Source organism: Stenella coeruleoalba (assembly GCF_951394435.1).
Source record: "Stenella coeruleoalba genome assembly, chromosome: 11".
Taxonomy (NCBI): Eukaryota; Metazoa; Chordata; class Mammalia; order Artiodactyla; family Delphinidae; genus Stenella; species Stenella coeruleoalba.
Window position 1 is genome coordinate 34,455,754 of NC_137157.1, and position 21,841 is coordinate 34,477,594.

Here is a 21,841-nt window from a genome sequence, read left to right on the forward strand (position 1 = left end):
GCTCCGTGATGTATATTTTAAGGAATTCTCCACGTGGCTTAATGAGTATGTCTTCATTGCTACAAGAGGTGAGTCAGGCTTCATTTTGTAATAAGACCCCTTGGAGACGAGTGGGATGCTAAGGGACCAACATAGGGTGAGGACTGGCTCCTTAAAAGAGCCTTTCATCATTTGGCCAGAATCACTGAGCGCTATCAGGCCACCGTTTGATGGAGAAGCAAATGCCCAGAGTGCTTTCCTTTTGCGAGAGATGTAAATGGCAGGCTGGGAAAGAAAGCTAGGGAAGAGTGTTCTCTGGGTCATTCACTGCTTCTAGTTCGGTCCCCGACGTTCGGAAAATATTCAAACGGTGTAAGGTAGGACCATGTCTATTGTTATCCCGGCTGGGACAAAGGCGGGGTGGCAGTGGTGGGGGCGGGCAAGTGATGCCCATCCTTTCGGTTGCGTAGGTTGGGGGAGTACGGGATGGCGCGGGGGGATTTGTTTTGTTTTGCTCTGAAGCCGGCTTCCCGGAGTCCCTCCCGTCCCCCGCCGGGAGCGCAGGGAGGACGCAGCGAGGCAGTCGCAGCGGCCTCTGCGTCAAGGGGCGGCGGGGCGGGGAGGTGCGGCGCCGGGCCTGGAGACCTGGCTCGCGTCCCCCAGGCGCCCGCAGCCTCTCCCTCCCCCGCAGCCTGTTGGCGGCCGCAGCTCTGGCGGGCCGGGCACGTGGGCGCCTCCGTCACACCCTCACTCACACACTGACACACACCCGCGCGCGCACGCACCCGCGCGCCTGCATCTCGTGCTCTTCGCCTGGCGGACACACAGGCGCTCAGGAGTAGTCCCCTGCCAGCCCGCAGGGCAGAGACCCCCTGCACCCTGCCCCAGGGCCCGCCCGCCCTCAGCAGCTGCTTCTCTGCAGACAGCTCCCCGCGGCCTCGGTCAGTCACCTGGACCCGACCCCTTGGCCACTGCTGCTACTGTCGGGACGTGGACACAGCAAGAGGCGCCGGCCAAGACACCCTGACGGTGAGGACACGCTTCTACCGCTAAGGACACGGTGTAGGTAGGGTGGGGCTCACCGTGAGGCACCCTGGAGCTCGGGGCCGGGGAAGGGAGCGGAATTGATGGATGGATCCCGGGAAGGGCTCAGGCTGTGTCCGGGGGTGAGGGGAGGTAGGGCGGCTCCAGAAACCCAGGAGGGCGAAGCTGGGCTCAGCGGGCGACCCTTCGGGCTCTGCGTCCTGCACCTGTGCACAATCGGGGGGCCTAGAAGCGGTGTGTAACGGGAAGCACATGGGTCGAAACGTGCCGCCATCCTTCTTCCTTCCTGCCGTGACCACAGCATCCCCGAAAGACTAGTCGTTTCCAAGTCCAGTCAGGGTTGGCCGAAGGGCGGGGTCCGCCTGCGGCAAGTCGGAAAGTTGCCAGGGTCGGGACGGAGCGAGAAGCTTCCAGGGCTCTCGGTGAGTTGGAAGCTGATCCTCGTACAGGTTAGGGTGGGGCGGGGAGAGGGGCCAACCTCATTCCTCGTTCGCTTCTGGTTGCTTTTGCAACTGCCGAAGGCGACTGCCCAAGGCGGTGTGTTTTCACGTGACCCCAGTTCCCTTTTGCCTGAGGTATCCTGCGTTAAATGGTCCTGAAGTGGGCCTTTCTCCCGCACAAGGCACGCGGCTCTCGGAGAAAGCACAGCCTGTGTGTTTCTGCGCATCCAGGGATTTGAGGATGTGGTGGTGAGGGTGTTGGCGCCGGGATTTTAAGGAGAGGATGGGAGACCGTTTCTACGTTTCATGAACTCGGCTCGTTTGTGCGTGGCCTGGGTAGAGGACCGTTTTGAGTATAGAGGTAGACTTTCAGTCAGTAACGCGCCTTATAAATACGAATGGATTAAAAACGCTCGAGCTGTCCTGGGGACAGTTATGACCTACCCGGTCTCAGAGGCCGCAGTGGCTGGAATGCTTTTCCGTTAAGCGGAAAAGCGGCGTTTGCTGCTCGTTCGCGGAGAGGGAAGCCCACAGGTTCGCGCTCTCCGGTGCTGAGCTCTTCTTTCCGTTTTCCGTTCTCTTCCCTAGCAGGGAAACAGTGGAGTAAGAAGGGGCGGGGTCCGCACTGGGCGCCGTGACGTCAGCAGTGTTTGGGTGCTTATGCAAATGAGACTGCGACCGTTTCCCCTAGGCCGGCCGTTTCCCCTCCAGGTCTTAAAGGTAGACCCAGTCTCAGTCTGCACCGTTTGTTTGGTCCACTGCCCAGAAACACAAGAGGACCGAAGCGTTTGCGTTCTGTGCTACATTTGGGCTTCTCGTCTCCCCGTTTTTAAAGCTGTTTTATACCTGTCATTGCCTGGTTGCTTTCCCGAAACACAGGGAACAATGTGTTTGCTTTAAGAAATATCATTCTCTGACGAACAACCCCGTGAAGAGCTCCTTACCCCACCCAGCCTCAGTTCTGCAAGAATGCTGCTGAGATACACTCCTGCTTCTGTCTTCAACGCATAGTATTGGATTTGACTTGTAGTAGGTATTTAATAAATACTTGATGATGGACCGAAGAGTGTGTGTATTTCTCTCATTAAATTCGGAGTATTCAACCATCAAAATTGTCTATTTTATTTTTGCGAAAATGAGTGGGCTTTGTGTCTTACATGACCAGCGATCCATGTATATTTGTTAGCTTAAAATATATTATCAGTGTATTACTGAATTCGTTGACCATTTTCCTCCAAATGAAAAGAAAATTCAGTGTATTCTTTTTTTGCAGAAAGATAGGAATTAATGTTGTTGTGAAAGGAAGAGAATGTCATCATTTGTTGACAAGTTTTCTTTTTCTGATTGCACGTTATATATTTGATTCAAGAATTACTTTATATTCCAATATATGTAACTCAAGATATTGTATTTTAATGGCGTTAAGAAAGATGTTCACATATGTTTTTAGGAAATAAGTGCTCTGTTATCCAATTAATAAAGTAAATAAGAAATACTATCTCAGTCTAGTTCAGGTTGCTATAACAAATTACCATAAACTGGGTGGCTTATAATGAACAGAAATGTATTTCTCACACTTCTGGAGGCTGGTCCAAGATCAAGGTGCCAGCAGATTCCGTGTCTGGTGGGAGTCTGCTTCGCGGTTCATAGAGGGTGCTTTCTCACTGTGTTCTCACGTGGTCGAAGGGGCTAGTTAGTTCTCTAGCATCTCATATTAACCCCCCAAAGCCTCAACTTCTAATACCATCACTTTGGGGTTAGAATTTCAACATATATGGGATGGGGGGAGGACACAAACATTCAAACCATAGCAAATAGTAAAGAATTTTTAAATTGGATCATAGCTGTTTGAGATACCAATAATCAGGTGAGATGCTTAGTTGTCAGTAGTTGAAATTTTAAAATAAGTTAGAATAATTACTAAAACCTAAACTTGATGAGCGTTAGTTTACCCAGTGATCACAGTTCAAATTTTATTTTGTACATGTTAGAAAATATACTTGTCCTGTCATGACAAAACTTTTGTTTTAATTGGTAAGAATTTTGCATTCCTTTGAACTCTGGGGTTATCATCCAGGTAATTAAAAAATCATTGACTTAGAATGATAGACCTGAAAGAGACTGTTGATGATCAAAAGCACAGAAAGCCTTTACTTCTCAATTTACTTCTCAACTTCCTTTGGAGAGTGTGTTAACCCCTTTATTACTGCATACATATGCATGATTGGCTGTAATAATAATTCCCTATGCAGAGTCGATTTTAAAATAGTTTCTGAGCAGATTGCATTATTAACAAAAATCCATGGGTGTAGTCTGATGCGTGAAAGCATTCAAGGTTACATAGCAGGCATCTTTAGATTTATTTCCAGTTTGCCCTATAAATTAAAACAAGTCCTAACTACTCTTCTGGATATATTGAGTAAATAATTTTTTAATAAACAAATTTATCTGCTTATACATTAACTTTGACCAGTAATGATTGTCTCATATTTCTTGGTGAACAGCAAACCCTAGAGACTGGGCTATAGGGTGGTATTAAATGCACGGTACCACTTGATATAGGAGAGAGCTGTTTTCAGTCTCGAAGTTCAGTTTATTTCCTTGTGATTGACGCGCTAAGGTATCCTTTCACATAAGATTAATTGTTATCTTTGAACAGAATGCTTAACCTGGGAGCTTCTTCACCTATCAGATTGGCAAAGATCAAAAATATTACTCACTGATAAAGACGCAGACGACGTAGAGAATGGACTTGAGGACACGGGGAGGGGGAAGGGTAAGCTGGGATGAAGTGAGAGAGTGGCATGGACATATATACATTACCAAATGTAAAATAGATAGCTAGTGGGAAGCAGCTGCATAGCACAGGGAGATCAGTTCAGTGCTCTGTGTCCACCTAGAGGGGTGGAATAGGGAGGGTGGGAGGGAGATGCAAGAGGGAAGGGATATGGGGATATATGTATACATATAGCTGGTTCACTTTGTTATATAGCAGCAACTAACATGACATTGTAAAGCAATTATACTCCAATAAAGATGTTAAAGAAGAAGGCAGAGGGAACCAGGCACTTTCATACTTTGCTTGTGGTAGTACAAATTGAGACAGCTTTTATAAAGGGTCATTTGTCAATATTTACCAAAATTATAAAAGCACAAACTTTTGATCAAGCAGTTCCGCTTCTAGGAATTTATTCTACAGATATGTAAATGTCAGATATACAAAGTGAGTTGCTTGAACATTGAAGCAAAGTGTCAGAAATGACCGATATATGACATACTCATACATTTTAAAAAACACAGTAATATATGACATACCCATACGATCATTTAAAAAAACACAATATTGTATTGAGAGCAAAAGGTTTTAAAGATTTTTAAAGTGAAAAACCAAGATGCAGAATTATGTTTCATATAGTATATAGTAACAGTGGTGTAAAAAGAAAAAGGTTGGGAAGGTGGAAAGAAAACACATATTAGCCTGAACATACATATTAGCTTGAATATATACCAAATATCTGTGGAGGACTTTGGTGACTTATAGAGAGATAGGGGTGGGATTAGATGTGCTGGGGAAAAAGAGTGGGAAGATATTTTTCACTCTATACCCACCATATTACTGTATTATTTATTCTAAATATAAATTTAAACATATTCTAAAGTGAAAACAGTAGTATATAAAAAGTACTCTTGGGAGAACAGTAGCCAGGCATCAGATGCCATCAAATGAGTAAGGTATAAAAGTCAATGGAGGGGCTTCCCTGGTGGCGCAGTGGTTGAGAGTCCGCCTGCCGATGCAGGGGACACGGGTTCGTGCCCCGGTCTGGGAAGATCCCACATGCCGCGGAGCCGCTGGGCCTGTGAGCCATGGCCGCTGGGCCTGTGAGCCATGGCCGCTGAGCCTGCGCGTACACAGCCTGTGCTCCGCAACGGGAGAGGCCACAACAGTGAGAGGCCCACGTACCGAAAAAAAAAAAAAAGTCAATGGATCTTTTGGGTCCATGATTTTTGTAGTTTCTGAATTTATGGGAAAGTTTCCTACATTGAATATTCTTAGTAATAAAATTGTATTAGAACAGCAGATGAGATTTAGTGGATTCACTAAAATTAACTGGTTATATCAGCATAAAAATGCACATTTTTTAGTGAGTTGACTAAGGTTTTTTTTAAAAAAAATTTGAGATGGTTATAGATTCATATGAAGTTGTTAAGAAATAATTATATAAGATAATATATAATTATAAGAAATAACACAGAGAGTTCTTGCATGCCCTCTATGCAGTTTTCTGCAAGTGTAACCTTTTGCAAATCTATACTATGACATCATAATCAGAATACTGACATTGATAAAGCAAAGTTACAGAGTTCCATCACTATAAGGATCCCTGTGTGGCCCTTTCATAAGCACAACCACTTCAGTCCTGTCCCCAGCCTCTCCTTAAATCGTGGTGACCACTAACCTATTATTCATGTTTGTTGTTTTGTCTTTTTAAGAATGTTATGTAAGTAGAATCATATAATGTGCAACCTTTTGGAATTGGCTTTTTCCACTCAGCATATTGTCTATAGATTCATCTAAGCTGTTGTGTGTATTAGTGGTTTGTTTTTATTTCTGAGTAGTACTCCACGGTATGGATTTACCAGAGTCTGTTTAACCATTCACCCATTGAATGACACCTGAGTTCTTTCCAGTTTAGGGTTGTTATGAATAAAGCTGCTATAGAAACTTGTTTACAGGTTTTATGGAAGCGAAATTTTCATTTCTACAGCATAAATGCCCAGGAGGGCAATTGCTGGATTATATGGTAGTTGCATGTTTTGTTTTCTGGAGAGCTGTACCATTTTACATTCTCACCAGCAATGTATGAATGATCCAGTTTTCTCCATATCCTTGCCAGAATTTGGTTGTCTTTCTATTTTAGCCATCCCGATAAGTATGTAGTGACATCGCATTGTAGTTTTAGTTACCATTGCTAATGGCTGATAATGTCAAACCTCATTTCATGTGCTCATTTGCCATCCAGACATCATATTCAGTGAAATGTCCCTTTATGTCCTTTGTTCATTTTCTAAATTATTTTTAATTGATGATGTTTATGAGTTCTTATAGATCCTAAATACTGTTTTTTTTTTTCTTGGGGTTGTGGTCTGCAAATGTTTTCTCCCAGTCTTTAGCTTATTTTTTTCATCCACTTGATAGGTTCTTTCACAGAGCAAATTTTTAAATTTTGAAGTCCATTTTACCAATTTTTGCTCTGATGGATTCTGCTTTTGGTTTTATGTCTAAGAATTCTTTGCTTAGCTCTAGATCTCAAAATATTTTCTGATGATTTCTTTTTAAAAGGTTTATAGTTTGATGTTTTACATTTAAGTCCGTGATTCATTTTGAGTTGTTTTTGTATAAGGTATGAAATTTAGGTCCAGGCTATATTTGCTTGGGAATGCCCAATTGTTCCAGAGCTATTTGTTGAAAGGGCTATCCTTTCTCTACTGAAATTGCTTTTGCACCTTTGTCAAAAATCAGTTGGATGTATTTGTGTGGACCTACTTATGGGTACTCTCTTCTGTTTCATTGATCTATTTGTCTGTCCTTCTGTCAACCTCACACAGTCTTTATCACTGTAGCTATATAAGTCTTCAAATAAGGTAGAAAGATTCCTCCTACTTCATTCTTCCATTTTGAAATTGTTGTAGCTATCTTAGTTTTTTGACATTTTATATAAATTTAGAATAATCTATATCTACAAAAATTTTTGCTGGGATTTTATAGGAATTGCCTTAAACCTGTATACCAATTTAGGGAGAATTGACATATTTACTGTGTTGAGTCTTTCAGTCCGTGAACATGGTATGTCTGTCCATATATTTAGGTCTTCTTAGATTTCTTTCATCAGTTGAAGTATTCAGTATAGAAGTACTGTTCATATTTTGTAGATTCCTTGGTATTTTCAATATAGACAATCAGGATGTCTACATATATGGAAAATTTTCTTTCTTCCTTTCCAATCTATGTGCCTTATATTTCCTTTTCTTGCCTTACTGCCCTGGCTAGAACTTCCAGTACTACACTGAATAAAAGTATGTGAATAGACATTCTTGTCTTGTTCCTGAGCTTCAGGGAAAATATTACATTATTCGTTTTTGAATATTGAACAAGCCTGTGTACCTAGAATAAGACCCACTTGGTCATGGGGTACAATTCTTATTATATAGCACTGAATTCTGTTTTCTAATATTGTGTTAAGGAAGTTTTTGTCTTTATTCACAAAAGATATATATAGTTTTTTGTTTGTTTTATTCTGGTACTATCTTTGTATGGTTTTGGATTCAGAGTAATACTGACTTAATAAAATGAACTGCGAAGTGTTCTATCATCTTCTATTGTCTGGAAGAGATTGTGCAGAGTTTGTGTTAATTGTTTCTTAAATGTTAGGTGGGATTCTCCAGTGAAACCATCTGGGCCTGGTTTCTTTTGTGAGAGTTTTAAAATAATGCATTCATGTTTCTAAATAGTTATATGGATATTAAATGACCTGTTTTATGTTGGGTAAGTTGTGGTAGTTTGTGTTTTTCAAGGAATTAGCCTATTTCAACTAAGTTGTCAAGATTTACGTGTGTAGAGTTTTTGCTAGTATTTCTGTATGGTCATTTTGATGTCTGCAGGTTTTCTTATAATCCTTGTTTCATTTCTGATATATAAAATGATATACAAAAGCGTAAAATCGACCTTATGGAGCTTTACATTAGGGTAACTAAACGTGTCTTTCAAGGCTAATATTTATCTTGTGGTTACAAGAGAATCACTGCATGGATTTAAAAACCTAAACCACACCTTTTTTTACACAGGTCTAGCCCCACTGTGAATGGTTCCTTGGACAATATTTCAAATTTAATTAAGTATTTTTACTTTCAGTTAAATTCAGTGACTATTCAATTTCTCTCCCCCATTAGGCAGTTAGTACATATGCTACATAACAAACTATCCATTTTTTGTTTTTTTTTTTAGTAGGTTTGAAACAACGTTATATTGAAGCATTCACCCTCTGTTACCTTCCTGGGATTGTAGTGACTTTAAACAATAATGATTTATTATTTTTCATTATCCTCTGTGTTGGTTGGGCTCAGCTAGGTGCTTCATCTGTTCTAGTTGATATTTCTAGTTGGTATTAGCTGGCTATTCAACTGGGGCTAGAATGTCAACATCTTTGTTCTTGTTCTTGTGGGTTTAGCTCGGATGGCTGGTACAACAGGTGGTTGATAGAGTGTCTCTCTCACTTTCCATGTGGGATTTCTAACAGGGCAGGTGGACATTTTTTATATTGTGTCTGGCTTCCAAAAGAGTCAAAGCAGAAACTGCCAGGCTTCCTGAGGCCTAGTGACATTTGCATAGTGTCACTTCTGCATTCTAATGGTCAAAGAAGTTCAAGGCCAGCCCAGAATTAAAAGAAGGGGAAATAGACTCCATCTTATTAATGAGATGAGTAACAGGGATAATACAGCATTGGGAAGAATTGTTAACATTTGTGTTTGCTATCTATTATAGGAAACATCTAAGAGAGATCATACTTGACATTCTATGATGATGACAATGAAGCATGTTGAATGCTTTCAAATTCATTTTTTCCATAAGGCATGATAATACAAATATATAAATAAGTGTAATACAATAGAATGTGCCTGCAGGAGGCTAATAATAGCTCCTGAAGATTTGTCTACCTCTTAATTCCTGGCACTTGTGACTGTTACCTTAGTTGGAAAAAGACTTGTTGCAGAAATTACCTTCAGATGAAGAGGTTATCCTAGAATGTCCAGGTGGGCCTTATATGCCATGCCATCTCAGGTGTCCTTATATGAAAGAGGCAGAGGAGATTAGACACACATAGAAGAGGAGGAGGCAATGTGACTATGGAGGTATGGACTGGAGTGATGTGGCTATGAGTGAAGGAACACTGGCAGCCCCAGAAGCTAGAAGAGGTGAAGAACAGACTTTCCCCTAGGGCCTCCTGAGGGACTGCAGACCTGACAACACCTTGATTTTGGTTCACTGAAACAGATTTCAAATCTCTGGCTTCCAGAGCTTTGAAAGATCAGATTTCTGTTGTTACAAGCCACTAAATCTGAATTTGTTACAGCACCCTCAGGAAATGAATACAGTGCCTAAATCTGAGGTGTTCTCAATAAAATTTTAAAAGTTTAAAAGACTTTTTGTATATTTTCAAAATGTTTAAAAGGCCTTTTGAAAGACTTAGTTAAATAAAATTTAAGATCTGTCCTTGGTTTATAGAAGTCAACAAAAATACATTTCAATTTCTGGGAATTGCTGTATAATTATAATTAACTTTGAAATAATTGCAAGCTCACAAGAAGGTGCAAAGGGAGGTCCTGGGTAACCTTCGCTTAGCCTCCCCCACTTTATAATCTTATATAAAAATACAGTACAATATCAAAACCAGCATATTGATATTGGCAAAATTCATAGAGCTTTTCCAGATTATGCAGTCATTTTTTCTGTATGTGTGTGTATGTATGTATTGTTCTTTGCAATTTTATCACATGTATAGCCTCATGCAACCCTTACCACAATGAAGATACTAAATGGTAACCACCTCACAAGATTCTCCTGTGCTACCTTTTTATAGCACACCCACCTGTCCTTCTGTACCATAACTCCTAGCAACCACTGTTCTGTGGTTCATCTATGTCATTATCTAATTTCACAAATGTAATATAAATGGAATCATGAAATATGTATCCTTTTCAAACTGGCTTTCTCTCCCCCATTTAGCATCATTCCCTTAAAATTTATCCAGGTTGTTGCATGTATCAATAGTTCTTTCCTTTTTATGGCTGATATTGCATGATATGGACGTACTCTGGTTTGTTTAACCATTCACCCATTGAAGGACATTTGGGTAGTTTTCAGTTTGGGGCTATTATGAATAAAGCTTTTATGAACATCTATGTACAAGTTTCTGCTTGAAAATAAGTTTTTATTTCTCTGGGATATATGCCTAAGAGTGCAAAATGATGGTCACAATGGTAACTCTATTATTAGTGTTAAAAGTAACTGCCAACTATTTTTTAGAGTGGCTATCCTATTTTACATTTCTATCAGCAATATATGATTGATCTAGTTTCTTCACATCCTCACCAGCTTTTGGTGTCATTATTTATTTATTTATTTATTTATTTATCTATTTATTTTAGCCATTCTGATAGATGTGTTATAGTCCACATTTTTGGGCAAAACGTATGTTACCAAGTGTAAGTTGTGACTTTGTATTTCACTTGTAAAAATGTTCTCCTCCTTTTGATTGATTCTGTGATTTTTTTTGTTATCTTTTTGCTTAATGCAGACATTTTATATAAAGAGATATAATTTGCAAAATAAATGCTTAGGTGGAATTCTATATGGTTGAATATTTTTTGTATTATTTGTTAAAATCATTATTTCATTATGTTACCAAATTTTGTCTTTTTCTATGGTGATTATTTCATAACTGTAAACTTCTTAACATGTGCCTTTTTTTTCTTGGGTATTTCAATATGGTTCAACATTTTATTTTTGTTCAAATAGTCTTTACTTTTTACCTTATACATTAGACTATGAAAAAATATATTTCATTTGAATTCACAATGAATTTCAGATTCAATGTTCAGAATTGGTTCATATTTAAAGAAAACTTTATTCAGTAAAATTTGAATTTGTCCAAGTCAGGGAGATAATTCACTGTTGTTCTAGTTCTTTATTATAGAATATTAAGATTGTGGAAAATGCTAGTAATTAGCCAGCACAGGCATGTCTGTTTGAGTCATCTCTCATATCTAAGATGCAAGTGTCTGCCTGCTATTTTAGGGTTTTGCATATTTTCACTGGAAACATTTATTAATGTCTAATATAACATAACTTCAAAAGATGTTGTAACAATAGTAGTGTAAAAGTCTGGAAAGATGGAGTAAGAACTCTGTTAATTTTATAGTGAATTCTTTCTATTTTGAGTTAACTCTATAGTGAAATTTTTAGCAAGAATAATCAAGACAAAAGCAGAGAAAACACCTATTACCAATAGCAGGGATAAAAAATGAGATAAGACTAAAAATCCTGTAGGTGTTAAAAAACACTAGGGACTATTATGAATCACTTTGTGCCAATAAATTTGACAATTTAGATGATATAAATTCCTTGAAAAGCACAACTTACCAAAACTAACAAAGCAAGAGAAAGAAAACCTAAGTAGCTGTATATCAATAAAATAAATTGAATTTTTAATTGAAAATATTCCATAAAAGAAAACTCCAGGCCCAGATGGCTTTATTGGTGAATGCTGCCAAACATTTTAGGAAGAAATAAAACCAATCCTACATATAGTCTCTCAGAAAATAAAAGAGAGGCCATTTCAGAACTCTATTAAGGAGTCCACCAAAACCAGAGAAGTAAAATATAAGAAAAAAAATTTTACAGATCCATGTTCCCATGAATGTAGTTGAAAAAAATCCTTACCAAAATATTAGCAAATAAATTCAGTGATATATTAAAAGGGTAATACATCTAGAGTAAGTGGGGTTTATCCCATAATAAAAGATACAAAACCAATCAATCAATATAATACTCTATATTAACAGATTAAGAAGTTATGTGATTATCTTAATAAAAGCAGGAAATTATGTGACAAAATTCAACAGGTATTCATGATTCAAAAAAAAAAATCACTGAACTAGGAATAAAAGAAACTTCTAAACAGATAAAAGGACCTGATGAAAAAATCCATAATTAACATTGTACCTAACAGTAAAATATTGAGTACTTCCCCACTAACATTGGGACATAGATGAAGAAATCTGCTCTTAACACTTCTGTTCAAAATTTTGGTGGATGTCCTAGCCAGAAAATAACTCAAGAAAAAGAAATTAAAGGCAAACAATAAGACAAAGCTAAACTATCTTTATTTACCAATGACATATTGTCTATATAAAAATCCTAAGGAATCTTTAAAAATAACAACTTGATTTAGCATTGTTGCAGGGTATATAGCTTGTATTTAAAAAAATCACTTTTTTCTGGAGAGAAATTAAAGCAGATACAAATAAATGGAAAGATATAGCAAGTTCATAGATTGGAAAACTCAATTTTTTAAGATGTGAGTGCTCCACAAATGGGTCTATAGAATCAATGTAATCCCATTCAAAATTCCAGCAGACTGTTTTATTTTGGGTAGAAACTGACAAGCTGATTTCAAAATTTATGTGGAGAGGCAATGAAACAATCTTAAGAAAGGGAAAACACATTAAAAATGGTTAGGCTTGAGAACCACAAGTTAAAATTTTATTATGTTGATTTTAAAAGGTTTTGAATCTAGCTTTAAGTGTTTAAAATAGATTTTTTTTCTGAAAAGTTACTCATGAAGATATTAAAGCAATACAAAAATGGGAGAATGAGAAAAATATAAAGATAAGTCCAAACTTAAATAATGTAACATTTTCAACATTTTAAATGTATGTAACTCCCTATATAGAACAGATAAGTGGGAAGACACCAATTGTTTTATATTTATAATAGGTTTACATTTATAATAGGTATATAATAAGGTTCTTTGCAAGCTGCAGAAACTGATGCTGGCTATGAGGGAAAAAAAAAGAAATATTGGCAGGGTTGCAAGGACTCAAAGAAACAATGGGGTGCTTGGCAATAAGATGGAAAAGGGCAAGAATGAAAACAGTTCTGAAAACTGGATCCAGGATCCATCACTATGGTAGTAGTTACAGCCTGGGCATAATCCCTTTGGAATTAAATGAGATGCCAACTTTTTGATCTCTTTGTTCTTCTCCTCAAGGTTCAAAATCCAGGGAGAGGAAATCTAACTGGACAAATGCAGATTATTCTCAAAAATGGTGGCAGTATTTCTCTCTTCCCTCTACTCATACCTTTAGCAAATTGACTTTGTTGTTCCTTCCATCAAAACATGGAGTTTATTTACTCTTGGGTCATCTGGACTTAGCTGTGTGACTTGCTTTGGTCAGTGAGACATCAGCAAATGTGACACAAACAGGCTTTACTAGCACTTGTGTGTTGGGCTTACCCCTTTGGGCTAGAGTTGGAACTCTAAGCTTATAATGTGAACAAGCTGGAGCTCGCATTTTGGAGAGACTACGTGTAGGAGGACCAAAGTGCTCTGGCTGATAGGCTGTCCCTGCCAGAATGTGATTTGAGACCCTCTTAGGCCATCCTCCTCCACTCGAGTTGACAGGTGACTGCAGAGCAGAAGTGACCCAAGTCAAGAGAAGCAAAACAACTGACCATTTAAGCCTAGCTCAAATTGCTAATCCACAAAATCATGAGCAAAGACAGTTTTTGTTTGCTAAGCTATTAAATTTTGAGGTAATTTATTATGCAGAGATAGAAAACTGGTTTTATAAAAAAGTGGTGTTAAGACACCTGAAACATGTAGCATTGGCTCTGGACTCACATTATCCTTAATTGAATGAAGTTGTAATATAATACAAATATAAGAGGGCGATAATCATAGTAAAAAGAAAACATATATTGAGTACTCTCAATGTGTTTGCGTTTATCCAAGCACTTTATTATTAGATAACTAAGTAATTTAGCCAAGGTCATAAAACCATAAGTGATAGAGTTTGGATTTGAACTCAGTCTGTCTCTAGAACCCAGATATAAATGTTTGGCACCATGGCCTTCCCTGGTGGCACAGTGGTTAAGAATCTACCTGCCAGTGCAGGGGACATGGGTTCGAGCTGTAGTCCAGTAAGATCCCACATGCCGCGGAGCAACTAAGTCCGTGGGCCACAACTACTGAGCCTGCACTCTAGAGCCTGCGAACCACAACTACTGAGCCCACGTGCCACAACTACTGAAGCCCACGCACCTAGAGCCCATGCTCCGCAACAAGAGAAGCCACCGCATTGAGAAGCCAGTGCACTGCAACAAAGAGTAGCCCCTGCTTGCCACAACTAGAGAAAGCCCGCGCGCAGCAATGAAGACCCAATGCAGCCAAAAAAAATAAATAAATAAGTAAATGTTTGGCACCAACACATATCTTTTCACAGCAATAAATATTAATTCCTACAAGATCTCATTAAAAGTAAATAAGAAGGATTATACAAACACATGAAGAAGTGGGGTCATTATCCTTTTTTGGACTATGAGTTTCATATTTAGACTGTATCCTAAATTGATACTGTCAATTTAATCCTCGTTACAGTTTAATCCTCATCTTTCTGCTATGAAAGATGAGAACATTCTCATACCTTTCTTTCTTTCTTTCTCCCGTTTAAATTCCTGATTTTGTTAGTCAGGTTATCTTTGGATTTTAATTTATATTTTTCTCCTCAACATAATTCTTATAGATTTTGAACCTTATTTCCTTGTTTAAATTAATGTTCACGTCTGTCGTTTAACACGGGTCTCTGTCTCGATTGGCTAAATTTCATGATCATGTAGCCTGTCCCTCTTTCTCCCCATTAGGGCTCATCAGATCTTTTATGGATGAGAATATTTGCGACATTTATAATTGGAATACAAAGTACTTGAGTATAAAAACTGAAGATCAAGTATTTTTTTCTCTTAGTTTTTATAGAGGTGATTGAATGTCCTGGGCTTATTTCTCCTTTCTACTTCTGCTTGAAATCCCTAGGAATCTCCATACTAGTAATTTCTCAGTGTTGACCGTTCTACATTATTATTATTATTAAATAATACAAGTCTTAGCAAAAGTCTGCTATTTTATCTTTTAGTATTTTGTGTTTTATTCTATTCTGTTTCCTGATATATATTCTACATTTATCTTTTGCTTTTGTTTCCCTCTCAACTACTACCCCTCCATCTCCCTGTTTCTATGTAAAACTTTTTCATTCTTAGCAATTAATCTCATAATTACTCATAATCTCATAGTTACTTACTAAATAATCTCCTTTTTGAATGGGGAGATGTCTATCTTGTCACACCATGTAATAAAAAAATTAGTGCCGTGCAAATGAAACATAGATGGAGTGATCGGGGGCACTCTGCATCTTCAATTCAGATTTAATCTCTGGAACAGTGGTTGTCAAATTTTTTCAATAGTAAATATTTTAGGCTTTGCAATCCATACAAAGTGATTCAGTTGTTGCAGCACAAAATTAACCATAGGAGATATGTAAATGTGTGGGCATGACTATGTTCCAATAAAATTTTATTTACAAAATCAGACCGTGGGTTGTATTAGATTCATGGGCAGTATTTTCTTGACCCGTGCTCTCACCTGTTACTCCGTTGTAGACAGGAGGCCCTTATCAGTTAGTGATGAGGACAGCTAATGCAACTCCTAGGTACAGGTGAAGAGCAATATGATAGCTTGTTGCCAACTTTACTCTCCCAGGAGTGGATGGTGATAACTTGGCAGGGACTGTGCAGTTAATTGATTCTGATTATCCTACTGCCCATGTGACCGGTAGAATATGAAAAATTTATCACCCACTACTTCACATCCTCCCTGGACATTCCTGCTTCGTAGTAACAGTAATACACTTTTGGCAATAGTCGATTACACGTTTAAATCTTTGTTTATGGCATACTTTTACGGGCTAAGTTCTTCAGGCAAGCTTTTGGTATTCCTAAAAAATTTCTCTTTCAGAAAAGTTGGATCTTGAAAATTTTGAAATTAATTTGGCTTTCAAATTGTCTCATATACTAGGTTTTTACAAATCCACTCAGAAACTGCATTTATATCTTTTGGCTATATGCAGCAGCTATATAAGAAAGATATGACTCTGACTCAGTAAATATAGGGACTTGGGGTAAAAGGCAAAAAACGAAAAAACAACCAAACGTGTAATAATGTAAAATACTTGTAGTTATTATACAATATTATTCTGTCATACTTCAGTTCATTTATTTGACAGACAAATTTAAACATTGAGAATGTGAGATTGGTAAGATAATGTCATTCTCCAAGTAGAGCTTATGGCCTATTGAAGAAGAGATATACATTTTCCCCCAAGACTTACGTGTTACTGTGGAAACTTCAATGTTACTGCAACCCTGCCCAATATTTTCCTATAGCCATCCCAGACAGGAGCAGGAGGTGGGAGAAACAAAGTGAGATAAGAGAATGTAAATGATTTTACTTGTGATAATATTAATGTACTATCATTTCTTTTTTTTTGCTTATAATAGAAAAGGAACTCTAAATGCATGCAAATACATATTTAGCATCACTTTTTAAGTTTTAAATTTTGTAAAGGTTGCCTAAGATTATTGCATTATAAATCTGTATATGTAGTTAAGTACATTTTAGGCATTTAAAATAGAAAGTTGCATTTAAATTTTGTTTCCATTAGACATTGATTTTTTTTTTTCATAAGAATGTGAACTTTGGGTAGTCTGACAGGAATTTTTAAACTAAACTATGCCAAAAGATATCCTATGTATGATTATTCATTGGATATGTAAAAAATATGCAACAGTGGCCAAAGATGTTATTTTTAATTTTTTTCCTGCAAAGACTAGAAATCTGTAGAAGAAATACAACAATTTTGAGATAATTAATTTGAGGGAGACTCATGAATAACACTGTCTTTTAAATTTTTTCTTCATGAAATGGTGGGTGATTTTACTGTAATAATATCTTTAAACTTCAATACATTCCTTACCTTTCTATTTGCATGGAAAAAAGCAAAAGGAGTAACAGACCAATGTTTATTGAGGAAACTAAGTTAAGAGTCATATAACTATGAGAAGTTACACAACTAAGTAAAAGAGCTATGGCATAACTCCAAGCTTGTCAGATTAAAACAAATGCTCTTATCCATGTATCAGTAAAGTTATTATGCAAACAGTTTATCATTAGATGATCCAAAAAATGTAGACCTTTAGATAATTCATGTCTCACAAATCACAATTTCTTATATGTCAGGTTGTTTTCTTCCAGCAAAAACTATTTGGAAAATTAGCTTATTTCAGTTTTTCAGTGGTTATATTTATTCATCTATTCAACTAATAATTACTGAGCTCTAGGGGGAAATAGTACAAATTAAACATACATAATCCCTAACTGCATGAAACTATTTCTGTATCCAACCCGTGTTGGCCTCTTCAAAATAGTCACCATGAGAAGTTTTTCAGTTATTCCAGAGATATGTCTACTATTCAGAATATTTTGGGAATGCTTCTCTTTCAGACTTTCCTTCACAGTCTTCCTGTTAATCTTCACCAGATCTTAATGAGTGTATTTTCTTAGAGTATATATTTTAATTTTGGAAACAATGAAACACATACAAACCTAAAAATGATGAATAGTTATATGGTTAAGTTAAAGAATTTTTCTTTTCATTGCGTTACCCAGCACCCTGTCTTTTTCATTAAGATTATAAGATAAAGTATGACAGACTCTTTCTCTGACTTTTAATGTAAATCTAACAGCAGTTCCGTCAAAGAATTCCATTTTTTTTCTAGCAGTGAATGATAGAATTCTTGGGATATCATTTTTAAAGCTTCCTGATCCAATTTTGAGGAGAAGCTCTCATATGTTTAGTCACTTTTTAAAATAGACAACTTCATACTGGACACAATGGCTATTATCAAAAAGTCTACAAATAAATGTTGCAGAGGATGTGGAAAAAAAGGGAACCCTTGTACTCTGTTGGTGGGGATGTAAATTAGTGCAGCCACTGTAGAAAACAGTATTGACGTTCCTTAAAAAAACTAAAAATAGAGCTAACATATGATCCAGTAATTCTACTCCTGGGTATATATCCAGAAAAATGGAAAACTCTACTTTGACAAGATACATGAACCCAATGTTTAAAGCAGTACTATTTACAGTAGCCAAGACATGGAAGAAACCCAAGTGCCCATCAACAGACAATTGGCTTAAGAAGATGTGGTATACACACACACACACACACACACACACACACACACACACACACTATATTACTCAGCTATAAAAAGGAATGAAATATTGCCATTTGCAGCAACATGGATGGACCTAGAGAATATTATGCTTAGTCAAGTAAGCCAGACAGAGAAAGACAAACACCAAATGATATGACTTATATGTGGAATCTGAAAAATAATACAAATGAATACAGAAGAGAAACAAACTCACAAACATAGAAAACAAACTTATGGTTACCAAAGGGGAGTCGGGGAGGGACAAATTAGGCATATGGGATTAACAAACTACTATACATAAAATAGATAAGCGATCAGGATTTACTGTATAGCACAGGGAATTACACCCAATATCTTATAATAACCCATAATGGAATATAATCTGCAAAAACAAAACAAAGCAAACAACTGTGCTGTACACCTAAAACTAAAACAATATTGTAAATCAGCTCTACTTCAATTAAAAAAAAGAATAGTCTCATTGGTTCGTAGATATGCCGTGTGTACTTACTTGGTCTGTATCTGAATAGAGAAAGGAGATGAGATATAATGCAAACAGAAATGGAGAAAGGGGAAAATGCCAAGGTGATGGCAGTGTTGTTCTTGAGTTGTTTGAGAGAATGTACACACAAATATCACAAATTTTTACCACTTCCTGAATCTGTTTATGTTTTTCCTTATGTTTGTTGTGGCCCACTCCATTTCTGCTCAACTCTAAGTTCACTTGTATCCAACGTTCCTGGTCTCTCCTATTGTAAGGATGTTGGGTCATTTACATTGTGCAGCGTGGTGCAGTTATTTGGGATGCACCTTTCTCTATAGTAGATATAAGCTCGTTAAAAGCAGATATTGTATGTTTCATTAATGTTTGTGTCTGATGGGATTCAGGGTAGGTTGCCACAAGATGTGCCACTCCAGCATGCAGATTACTTTGAGCTGAAAAAATGAAAGCCCAAAAGACTCAGGAAGAACCTTTGAATTCCTCCCTTACTGCCTAAAAGAATTTAAGATAGGAGGCCTGTCCCAGTAAGGAGCTATCACCACTGATAACTATAGTCAAGTATTAGGTGTGGTAGACAGGAAGGAACCTAGCCAAGCCCATTTGATCAAAGTCCTCTCTGCGTCCTATTGTCTTTGGATGACCCGCAAACATTTGTTTACCAAACAACTCCTTTTATCTTCCTTTGAATTCTTTTACTTCCCCTTAAAACCTCAGATCCCTACCTCCTTCTTAGTCCAGAATAATATATATATATCTCACCTTGCCTTTGGAATTCTTCATATTTATGTGGATTTGCTGTATGAAAATAATAAACTTTTTTTCTCCTGTGAATCTGTCTTATGTCATTTTAATCACCAACCAAAAGAACTAAGAGGGGAAAGAGGCGAAATTTCCCCTCCCCCAATATATCCCTTAATGTCTTTTCCCTTAATATCAAATGAATAAATAGATGAACATGCCAACAGATGAAATTCTGTATAAGACAAATTTACAGGGATGGCATGCAATTGTGTATATAATTCTATAAGCAATAAAATAAGGGATGCACTTTAGTCAGAGAGGGGAAAAAGGAAGAATTAAGAAAAAGGGTCTCAAAATTCTACTTACTTACGAATGAACCGAGTCAACATTATGCAGTGGGGTATATCTGAGATCAAAGTAGATTTTTGCAAGAAAGAAGAAGTTAGCTAAAAGAAAATGTGTGTGAAGCCCTTGTGTACTTTACAATTCTTATACTTCTGGAAATAATAAGCTCTGAAAGGTCAAGGACAGTCATATGTTTTACACTCTGTAGAAAGAGTTTGCATCTTAAAAATTAATAAGAAAGGGTCTTTGGTATTTTAAATATTTTTCCTTATTAAATATTATTGTTTTTCAACTTAAAATTTTACAGGTACCCACAGAATATTGGACATAGAGATCCAGGATCCATAAGACTTTATCACCTTGAATCAAAGATTCCTTTGATATCCTCCTCCATCTTTTATTCCTATCAACTAACATATTTTTAAAAAGGATTAACAAACTTACCAAAAGGGAATTAAAAAAAATACCACTGCCCGCACTTTCCAATGCCTAAGAATAGCAAGGTGGTAAAAAGAGAATTAGACGATGAGGTTATTGAGTCTGTCAAAGACCTTCTTTCCAATGAAGACTCAGCTGATGATGCCTTTAAGAAAAGTGAACTAATTGTTGACGTCCAAGAAGAGAAAGACACAGATGTTGAAGAAGGATCTGAAGTCGAAGATGAAAGACCAGCTTGGAACAGTAAACTACAATACATCCTGGCCCAGGTTGGATTTTCTGTAGGATTAGGGAACGTGTGGAGATTCCCATACCTCTGTCAGAAGAATGGGGGTGGTAAGTTTCTGTTTTCTGCTTTTTTTTTGAGTGATACATTGCTGAGCAAATTGCAGTTGATTATGTCAAATAGCCCCTGTTGTTGCTGTAGTTTCACTATTTTAGAAACTATGAATTCCACTGTAAAACTAGGGAGACACTTTTGCTGGAAGTAATTTCAGCTCTGAATTTCAGCTCTGTTTTCAGATTAGGTTTCCATAGGAGCAGATGGCTTGCTATGAACACTCAAGGATTGCTTAAGGTCATAAATTCTCAAATTCTTTCTGTGGATGCTATTAACATCTCTAAATTACTGACTTTTCTAACCAGTGTTCCATCCCTTGTGCCTATCAGTTATTCACTTTGGAGAAAAGTCCTCAAGTTTTTGATATGAGACGATATTGGTGAACAAGACAAGAGAGAATTTTCTGTCCACAATTTATTAACTCTGAATTTTAAGTTGTTTCCCTCTTCAAAAAAGCAAAAATTTCATATCATTTAGAATGATTATAGTCTTCAAATGCTGATCAGAACTTTGTATATCCTAGTAGAAAGAATTTAACCAGATAATTAATATAATGCCAGATAGTCTTCATCCTCAGATATTAGCATCCTTACGATGATAATTACCATTCCTGATTTTAAACATATTATCTAGATCAACATGATATTTAGCTTTTTGTATTTGTGCATATAATTACCAGGTGTTATTTAGTGAAAATTATCTTAAAATCAAGAAAATAAAACCATATACAAGAGAGTACATTGTTCATGTAGGATACAAGCTCAATAGTACACCAAAGTCAAACTGAACATTAAGTTAACTAACATTTGGGTTATTAAATTAAAATAACTTTAATATTAAGCTTTACTTTCTTTACCATTACTATCTTTACCATATACATATATGGAAGCTGTTCAAACAAGTGTGATTAAACACTAAATATTCTGTAAGCAGCATTTCAGCACATAAAGGAAAGACTGAATATTTTGGTCTTTGATTCCAGTTTGTGATAGTTTTGCTGACTGGAAAAAAAACATGGTTTTATTTTATTTTTGATGTAGTTACAACCTATATATCAGATGAAATAATAAAACCATTCATATATGAAATGGTTTCTTTTCAGTCACTAATAGATAAAAAGCTAA

The 21,841-nt window shown here is 37.1% G+C and overlaps 1 protein-coding gene across 2 annotated transcripts in view; it reads left to right on the top strand.

Annotated features, from left to right (window-relative positions):
- The first annotated feature begins 611 nt into the window (after positions 1–611).
- SLC6A15 (solute carrier family 6 member 15) overlaps positions 612–21,841 on the top strand; it is a 45,479-nt gene continuing 24,249 nt past the window's right edge. Inside the window, exons 1-2 of one of the 2 annotated variants that reach the window (XM_079938275.1) lie at positions 612–1,045; positions 20,247–20,713. In XM_079938275.1, the coding sequence (XP_079794401.1) occupies positions 20,425–20,713 (289 nt within the window). In that variant the 5' untranslated portion in view covers positions 612–1,045; positions 20,247–20,424. The remainder of the gene's footprint in view (positions 1,046–20,246; positions 20,714–21,841) is intronic. The other variant, XM_079938274.1, reaches the window with a different exon arrangement.